The sequence below is a fragment of the Mustela erminea genome, chromosome 3 (genome assembly GCF_009829155.1).
Source record: "Mustela erminea isolate mMusErm1 chromosome 3, mMusErm1.Pri, whole genome shotgun sequence".
NCBI classification, from domain to species: Eukaryota; Metazoa; Chordata; class Mammalia; order Carnivora; family Mustelidae; genus Mustela; species Mustela erminea.
In genome coordinates, this window is record NC_045616.1 from 3,458,261 (window position 1) to 3,468,906 (window position 10,646).

General features: G+C 33.3%; 1 protein-coding gene across 1 annotated transcript; it reads left to right on the forward strand.

Annotated features, from left to right (window-relative positions):
* Positions 1-724: 724 nt before the first annotated feature.
* Positions 725-7,465, forward strand: LOC116585529 (olfactory receptor 2AJ1). The gene is made up of 3 exons (XM_032334915.1): positions 725-877; positions 2,950-3,028; positions 6,510-7,465. Exon 3 carries the CDS (start codon positions 6,527-6,529, stop codon positions 7,463-7,465), a length of 939 nt encoding a protein of 312 aa, XP_032190806.1. The 5' UTR covers positions 725-877; positions 2,950-3,028; positions 6,510-6,526.
* Positions 7,466-10,646: the final 3,181 nt, after the last annotated feature.

Sequence of the window (10,646 nt, forward strand, 5' to 3'; positions counted from 1 at the left end):
GGGAAAAATTGGAGGCAGACATTTACTTGAATTACCTTTACAATATTTTAATTCTTTGAAATTCTATGTCCTAAAAGGATTTGTTATGCATTTTGAATAAAATACACTGGAATTATCCTAGATCCATTATCCCAAAAATGTATGACCCAATGGGAATGTTAAGGAGAGCAAGGACACATCACAGGGAAATATCTTGCTTTTTCCCTCCCCAAATTATTAACATTTTGGTGAGTTATTTTTATTAATATCCACACATTACTGTGATGAATAAATTGCCTGGCAGCTCACAGGTTTTGCTCCTGAACTCCTGAATTTATTTCCTGTACAGCTCTTCCAGAAAGAATCAAGATCACACATCATCACATACAGGTGCAACTCACAGGACAAAGGGGTGAGAAGAGTAGGATCTTCCAGTCCCAGAACTCTTCCATCATCATTACCTGAAATTTACATCATTGGCCACACTCTTCTGACTTCAAGCAGAGCTGTGAAGTGTGTGGTCAGTGTGGATGGCACTGAACCTATACAGATCTAGACATTCTACTGAGAGAGGACAGAACAGATGTTTAGAGTCACCATGACGACACATGGAATGTACCACCATGAGGAGGTATAACCCAAGGTGGGGTATTTATGTAGGGGGAGAAGGTAGGAGATGGTAACTTTTATATAGAGGAGTGAAGAGATAAAGGAAATTTGAGATAACTTCTTTTTTTTCAAGATTTCTGGCTTGGGCTGTTGTAAATGGTGGTACCAATGACGGCCCATGTTTCAGGAGACTTTGGGAGTTCACTGTTGGGCATGATGAATTTGGTGTCACTGAAACAATATTCACAGGACTTCCTTAGACTGACATGACAGCAGCAACAAATAGAAGGTAGCCATTAAATGATTCTTTGGTGTATGATTCAGTCTCCTGAAAGGTCAAAAAATAGCTAGTTAATTATAGTGTCAAATGGCTAGTATAGAATGCAATTGTGAACAGCCCAGCTCATTGACTTCATAATAAGGACTATCAGTTAGCTCTCTTATACACGCCTGTCTGTGTGTATATGGGTGTGAAGCAGACTACACATTGTCATTCAACATACTGCATTTCCATTTTCTCCAGAGAGCCTCATGGACCAATGTCACCAGGCAGTGAGAACACAATATACCTTTGATTCACAACATCGAATTGTATTTCTTTACCTGGTTATATACTCTTTTTTTAATTTATTTTTTATTTTCAGCATAACAGTATTCATTATTTTTGCACCACACCCAGTGCTCCATGCAATCTGTGCCCTCTATAATACCCACCACCTGGTACCCTGACCTCTCACCCCCCACCCCTTCAAATCCCTCAGATTGTTTTTCAGAGTCCATAGTTTCTCATGGTTCACCTCCCCTTCTAATTTCCCCCAACTCCCTTCTCCTCTCCTGAATACTACACCCTCTCTTTCTGAGATATAGTAGTTTAAATGCTTATTTAAAATATAAGGAAATAACTATAATATCAAAAATAATGATGAAGTTAAAAAAATACTACTACAGTAATTTTAGAAATGATAATAATAAAATCAACAGTAATAACCATTGTCCCTGTATAACTACTAAGTGCTAAACTCTTATGTATGTTTGTGTGTGTGTACACAGATGTAGGCATGTGTGTACATATGTGTGTTTGTATGTATGTTTTATAATATGAGTTGCCTCATTTAACCTTCAAAACTTCGAGTCAAGTATTGCTATTGTCCTGGTTTCATAAAAATGCGTTTCAGATAAAATTTTACATCTGAATGATATGCTGTGTGATAATAAGACATAATATACAATATTTCAATATACAATATACAATATTCTATTTGCATTAAATTTTCTTGTTTATCTCTTCAAATCATGGACACTTTTAGCTTATATTGCTACATTCTTAATATAATTATTTGGTTCAGCAGCACACCCATTCCTAGGAAAAGTCAGAGTGTCATACATCTAACGTGGTATGCATTTTCCATGTCAACTTCTTTACAGAAGCAATTATTTTATTCCATCCATATTTAGGGAAATCCATTGTCAGACCTCTGCTGCTTCTATGTAATTCCATTACAATGAATTATCAGTAATGACCACTTAACAGGAATCAATTGTACACCATCCATGTAAGTCTGGTATTTGAAGAGAGTGTTTTTAATTGTTATATCAATTTGGCCATTGATATCATGGGTTTTTAAAATACATCCAAAAATAAAGGCAGCATTATCTTTTAGTATAAAATATGTGTGTATATCAGAATATATTTTCCCAGGATTTCTGTATCAAACACTATTCAAAATAAATATTACTCAGGAAGAAATTATCTCTTGTAATTGTCGTTTGTCTTACAATCAAAACTTTCATATAATGATGTAGTGTAGACGTATACAAATAATTGGATAAAGGTGAAGTCATACTGATATATTGAATAATTTCCTTATATTTAAATGTAAATTCCCTTCTATTTAAATTTAAAGAAATATTCTGAATGGTTTATTCATATCCTGAGATAATTGGCAGAAAAATGAAAAGAATATTTTTGAAACTAGTCAAGTCAAATTTGTGCATGCAAAATGCATTTTGAACATCTTGACAAGTGTAAAATGGTAAAGATTATTTGAGTGTAGTGAATTCACTGGGTAAAGGGTATGAAGACCTTTCTTTTCCGTCCAAGGAAAATTGGGGATATGACTGTGTTTATAGCTAAATCCATGGTATCTAATGATGATAACATCTTCTGTAATTAGTCTCTAAACTTCTAGAGGTTAGGGCAGTATAACCTGTATGTTATATCTGTTTATTTACATTATTATTATTAGACAGAGAATATTTAATGTCAGGGAGAGAGAAGGAGACTATAATTTTATAAGACTACCACAGGTTTGGAAAAGTTTACAGGGTATGTAACATTTGTCTTCCCGCTTTCTTCTGTAGTGTTAGGAAGCTCACCACCAGTGCATAACTTTTTGGATTCAAGAACAGATTTCATTCAACATTCTGGATGGCACAGAAGGTATCCTTTTCTCTATCATTCTAGCATCATGGGAGGATATTTCAGATGCCTGATTAATGGGTTGGACAAAAATACATAAAAGATCATTGTAGAAGTTTGCTTGGGTGGCTTAGTTGGTTAAGCATCAGATTCTTGATCTCAGCTCAGATCTTGAACTCAGGGTCATGAATTGAATCCCTGTGTTGGGCTCCATGCTGGATGTAGAGCCTATTAAAAAATTTCTTGTAGAAACTTCAGGTTTCCCAGGGAAGTGGAAAGAAGAAGTATAACAAAGAAGATGAAGTAGTCAATGAATTTATTAGGGAATGCTTCTAATATATAAAGATAAAGTATAGACATTCTTGTGGATGTAAATGTAAACATAATTGATGTATTGTGAAAATTTTGATATCAGAGTCCATAGTTCCATAGTCAAAAATTTCTTTAACAATCATTTACTGAGAACATACAATAGGCCAGTAATTCCTAAGCGATGGGGTTCTGTAAAAAAATAGAAAACCAAACTTTTGTAGCAACATGGACGGGACTGGAAGAGATTATGCTGAGTGAAATAAGTCAAGCAGAGGGAGTCAATTATCATATGGTTGCACTTATTTGTAGAGCATAACAAATAGCATGGAGGACATGGGGAGTTAGAGAGGAGAAGGGATTTGGGGGAAATTGGAAGGGCAGGTGAATCATGAGAGACTATGGACTCTGAAAAACAATCTGAGGGGTTTGAAGTGGTGGGGGGATGGGAGGTTGGGGTACCAGGTGGTGGGTATTATAGAGGGCATGGATTGCATGGAGCACTGGGTGTGGTGAAAAAATAATGAATACTGTTATGCTGAAAATAAATAAATTTAATTTAAAAAATAGACATTACATATTTTTCTTTTTTTACAGATTTATTTACTTTAGAGAAAGAGACAGTTGGGGAAGGGGTCAGAGAGAGAGAGACTCTTAATCAGACTCTTTGTTGAGTGTAGAGCCTGATCCAGAGCTTGATCCCATAACTCTGATATCCAGACCTGAACCAAAACCAAGAGGTGGGCCTTTAACCAACTGTGGCCCCCAGGTGCTCCCATACTTCTCAACACTAAAATTGAGAATGGATTTTTCAGTGCAAATGAGTATAACAAAAGGAGTCACTAATGGAAAAAGGAAAACTAGAATGACAAAATTATGGGGAAAAGTGAGAAAAAGTCAACAACTTTGCATAATGATTATTGAATTAGAGTTGTCAGTAATATTCATAGACTTATTTTATTCATAGATTTTAGATACTTATTTATGATCCACCAATTCTCAGGAAGCATCGGTGCCCTTAAATCTTAATCTGTGTATACACCAAAATTTACTGAGCTGTAGGTCAAACAAGTCAAAAGAGCAAGAACTTCTTAAATATGTGTATATCCACAACTTCATTCAAAGGTTAATCTTTTAATATAGTGAAAATTATAGCAAAACAACATTCACATTCCAGACCATTAAAATAGAAAATAGAGGTTTATTTCATAATGAAGAATCGTAATACCAACTAAAACAGAAAAATTCAAATTATTCATATTTAACCAGAGACATATTTGTACATTTGCTTCCCCAAAGGGAAAACCAAAACACATTCATTCAAAATCATGAATAGTTCTTTTTTTGTATTTAAAGATTTTGTTTTTAAGTAATCTCTAAACCCAATACCTATACCCAATAAGTTGAACTTACAACCCTGAAATCAAGAGTTGCATGCTCTGTTTACTGAGGCTGGCAGGGGCCAAAGACTTAGGAATAGTTCTTAAAGATGGCAAGTAACTTGTTTTATATATTTTTTTTTCATAATCGGCATCTGTGTTTTCAAAATTGTACCACTATGTCTCTGTGTGTGCAAGTATGTATGAGTGTATATTTATTTATTGAGGGATAGATCATACCTACTGAATCTGTGCACATAATAGTAGAGGGAACAGTTAAGTAGCCACTATCCACAACTAAAGAGCATCATTATTTAGAAACCATATGATTCCCTATATAAAGAAGTAATTAAATATAAGCCAATTTTGAGAAGTTACTAAAACTGGCCAAAATAAAACATATTCTTATTTTAACTGAATACAATGTTCTTTTTCTTTTTCATTTAAATCCTGATACTTCAAATTACAAATACAGATTAACCTAGTTTTAGCATCTCATTAAATGTATAAATAATATATTTCATTTTCTCTAAGGTTAGCCAAATAAGAACTGAGACAGAATATTGAGTTCCACATCCTACTCATTTATTCATTTATTTAAAATATATTATTGAGCAACTACTATGTACAAAGCATTGTTCAGCCACTCAGCTTATACAGAGGCCAAAATAACGATCTCACATTTGGAAGTTTAAGTTCTTGTGTGTTAGGATGACAATAAACAACAAATATAATTCATATATTTATTTAATGTTATAGATGAAAAGTGATTTGCAAAACACATCAAAGGACAGCACCACTGAACACTAAATCAAAACTAATGATGTACTATATATTGGCAAATTGAACATAATAAAAAAAAGTAAAAGAAGAGTATGACCACATTAACAACAGCAACAACAACAAAAGGAGAGCACAATAAGGAGAAATAGGCAAATTGGGGTACACAGGGCAGGAAAGGTACTAAGATTTTAAGTGCACTGTTTGAGGGTACACCACATTTAAAAGGTGACTTTGACAAAAGACTGAACTCAATTTAAAAATATGGAATTGATTGAATTTAAAATAAAATAAAATTTAATTGGTCTGTTCAGTAAGTTGTTAGCTCCGTGTAGCCTCAGGATCTTAATTCCATGTTCTTTTTTAAAAGCAATTTAAAAAAAAGAACATGGAATTAAGATCCTGAGGCTACACGGAGCTAACAACTTACTGAACAGACCAAATATGATCAATTTATTCAAACAAATAAATTCCCAGATTGTAAAACAAGCCCATTTCAAAAGCTGGTTGAGAGTCTACTGATTTTGACTGCAAGGGAGTTGTGGTAAATTGGAAGGAGAGGTGACTCATGAGAGGCTATGGACTCTGAAAAACAATCTGAGGGTTTTGAAGGAGCGAGGGGGTGGGAGGTTGGGGTACCCGGTGGTGGGTATTATAGAGGGCACGGATTGCATGGAGCACTGGATATGATGAAAAAATAATGAATACTGTTTTTTTGAAAAAAAATCAATTTAATTTAAAAAAAAACTAAGGATAATGAAGAACTTATTCTAATTAGCTTTACTTCTCATATTTTGCCTACCTCATGAAGTTATTTGTTATGTGCTTAGGAAATGATCTCTTAGCTAAATAAAAGAAAATATCATTGTTAAATATATATATATATATATATATATATATATATATATATATATATATGCCTCACTCTCTTTTTATTATTCTAAATGTAATGTTTTCTAATATTATTTTAAATGTAAGTGAGTTTGAGATTTACACCACTGAATTTTAGCTCTCTTTTTTTTTTCCTATTTTAGGTGAAAGATTGGAATTCATGATGGGGCAAGAGAATCACAGTTTCACCAGTGATTTCATTCTCCTAGGACTCTTTTCTTCTTCCCAATCAAGTCTAGTTTTCTGCTCTCTTATAGTCATTATTTTTATTATGACTATTACGGAAAACACAATCATGATCCTCCTTATCCTCAGGGACTCAAGACTCCACACTCCAATGTATTTTCTGCTCAGCCATCTGTCTTTCATGGACATCTTGCATATTTCTAACATTGTTCCCAAAATGGTCGCTGACTTCCTGTCAGGCAGCAGAACTATTTCATTTGCAGGTTGTGGCTTCCAGGTATTTCTGTCCCTCACCCTTCTAGGTGGTGAGTGTCTTCTCCTGGCAGCAATGTCTTATGACCGCTATGTAGCCATCTGCCATCCACTACGCTATCCCATTCTTATGAATGACTATGTCCGCATCCTCATGGCTGGAGGGTCCTGGCTGGTTGGGACTGTCAACTCCATAGTCCACACAGCTTTTGCCCTCCACTTTCCCTTCTGTGGCTCAAGAGCTATTGATCACTTTTTCTGTGAGGTCCCTGCCATGTTGAAGTTGTCCTGTGTGGACACAACCCTGTATGAACAAGGAGTTTATGTAAGTGGCTTAATTTTTCTTCTTGTCCCTTTCTCCCTAATCTTTGCTTCTTATGTCCAAATACTCCTCAGTGTTCTTCAAATGAAATCATCAGAAGCATGGAAAAAGTCATTTTCTACCTGTTCTTTCCACATGATTGTGGTCACAATGTACTATGGGCCATTTATTTTCACATACATGAGACCCAAATCATACCACACTCCAGGCCAGGACAAGTATTTGGCAATATTCTACACCATCCTCACACCCACACTGAACCCTATCATCTACAGCTTTAGGAATAAAGACGTTCTGGAGGCAATGAAAAATATGCTCAAAGTTAACTTTCTCCATTAAAGATAGTAAGAAAAATGCTTGAAGCCTATGTTTTCTATATTAATATTCAACACTTACAGGTTATTCATTATTTATGTATCTGGAAAGAAAATCAGTTTCTATCCATCAAGAGTAGAAAGTGGATTTTTCCAAACCCCTAATGATAATAAAATTTTTAAATATTTGTTTTATAAACACATACACCTAAAAAGGTACTATTCCCTCTCACAAAAAAATTATAAGAATTTATAAAAATTGACTTTTACAATACAATCACATTTTAAAGGATCTATCCTTATGACTTTTGTACCTTATGAAACAGTAAAATTATAATTCCAATGTTAGAACCAGTTATCAAAAATTTATAAAGAATCATGTGCAAAATGGGTGCAGGTATTCAAAAGGTAAGAATTCTAGTTGTAAGATACATAAGTTAAAAAGAATTCCTGCATGGTGAGCAGCATGGTGACTGTAGTTAACAATGTTCTTTTGTATATAAGAAAGTAGCTAAAGATGTATGTTTTAGAAGTTCTCATAAAAAAATGAATTGTAGCTATGTGTGGTGATACATAATTAAACTTTTTTTGAAAATTACTCTACAATATATAGATACATCAAACTGTTATGCGGTACACCTAAGAACAGTAGAATTATATTAATTACATCTCAATAAAACAAATGTAAATTAATGCATTTTATTATTTAACAAATAATATTAATTGAATGTATATTATGCATATTTTTCAATATGTATTTTAATATACTAACACACTGTATAATTCATGTAATATAATCCATACATTAAACACTATTTCATAAGGATAATATTTATTAAAAGTTATTTCATAAATAGCATTCAATTTCTATTAATATGAGTTCAAAATCATTGAAACACTTCATTATGAAGTCCAAAATCCCTGTTTTCTTGCACACAGATGGAAGCAAGTTATTGCATATAAGAATATCCATACATGAATTGCATCCTTGTCCTAGTACCCCGGGTATTCTTATTGTGACTATCTGAGTGAGAGGGCTGCACTTCTGTACAGCGAAAGTGGTGTAAAGAGGGACCAAAAGCAGTCTAGCAGGCACAAGCAATTTCTGGTTGCTCCCTTTTAAACTTAATGGGAAGCGAATTTGGGGAAAAAAATGTCAGAATTACATTAAATCACAAACCAATACAACCACATGCATCATCCTGCAATCACCTGGGAGTTTCTATAAACAAACAAACTTTCAGAGCTCCATTTGAAATATCCATTGTTCTTTGAATAGTTTGTTTTGAAACCTTTGTTATTGAAGTGAGAAATGTCTGTACATACACTTACATATATACATCAGTTATGGTACAATGAACGTACTCATCCTTTGCTAGAAGCAAACACAAAATATTTAATAAGTATATGTTAAAATTGTGTCTTATATTATGTATGCCTATAGGTTTATATTTTGTAACTCTTTTAGCATTTTATCGTAAAAATTATTGCAAAGAAGCAAATATTTTTAACACTTATTTATTTTAGTGTGAGATAGCAAGAGCTGGTTCAATGGGGGGAGGGTCAGAGGGAGAAGTAGAGAGAGATTCTTAAGCAGATTCCCCATTGAGTATGGAGGCAAAAGTGGGGTTCAATATCAGGGCCCTGAGATCATGACCTGAGACAAAATCAAGAGTCAGATCCTTATCCAACTGAGCTACCCAGCCACCTGCCAAATAAATGTCTCTATGCATAATTAATTCAAATGACTTTGTCAGTAATGAAATTAGACTACATTCAAATAGGTATCATTATTAATTAAATATTTATATTAAATGAATATCATATTTATACCATAAATTTTGCATACTGTGTCTTCTTTATCCATACATTCCTTCATTCACTGAAGGATACTTAGGTTTTTTCAATTATCTTGGCTCTTGTGAATAATATTACAACGAACATGAGAAGGTTATGTCTTTGAGATCCTGTTTTTTTCTTTTGATATATAACCAGAATTGGGATTGCTGTATTACAATAAAGTACTAGCCCTTTTTAATTTTTAATTCTTTTCTTCTGCTGTGCAAAAGCATTTTAGTTGGATGTAGTCACACATTCATTTTTGTTTTCATGTTTGGGATTTTGATATTATATTCAAGAAACACTGCCAAAGACCAAAGCTTTTTGCTTCACTTTTCTTCTAGGAGTTTTATGGTTTTGGGTGGTATGTTTCAGTTTTTAACATATATTGAGTTAATTTTTGTGACTGGCATAATATGGGGGTCCAGTTTCTTTCTTCTATATGAAGCTATACGTTTCTCAATACCATTTATCAAAAAATTTTTCCATTCCCCTTTGAGTATTTTTGGAATCCTTGACCAATATTAGTTGATCACATATGTGAAGATTTACTTCTGGATTCTCAAATTCTGTTCTATTGGTCTAAGCTTCTATTTTATACCAGTGCCCTACTATTTTGATTACTAAAAATTTATAGTATAGCTTGAAATCAGAAAGTATGGTACCTTTATATTTGTTCTTTCTCTAGATTGCTTACGCTATTTGGTTTTTGTGGCTCCATACAAATGTTAGCCGTATTTGTGCTCTTTCTATGAAAAAATGCCATTGGAACTGTAAGGAGTTGCATTAAATCTGCAGATAGCTCTCAGTGCTAAATATGTAACAGTAAGAATCTTCCAACCCATTAATGTGGAATATGTTTTCATTTTTATGAACAAAAAATGTTTTTCATTTTTTTAAATCAAACTTTTGTAATTCTTTATATACAGATCTTTTACTCCTTTGGTTAAATGTATGTCAGAGGACTGAGTTACTTTTGATCCTACTATAAATAATTTTATTTCATTTTCAGATATTTTTCTCTTAGTTGATAGAAACACATAATTTCTATACTTTGATTTGTAACCAGCTACTTTACTAAAATTATTGATCAAACAAGTTTCTGGTGGACTATCTAGGATTTTCTGTAAGGTTATATCATCTGCAAACAAATAAAATATTACTTCTTCCTTTCCACAGAGTATTTTTTCTTGTGTATTGGTTCTGCCTAGTATTTCCAGAAGCACTTTGCCTATGAGTGGTGATAATGGGCACCTTTTTTTTGTCTGTGATCATAGAGGAAATTATTTTGTGACCGAATATGAAGTGATCTGTGGTATTGTCATATAAAACTCTTTTTATATTAAGTTATAATCCTTTTATACCGA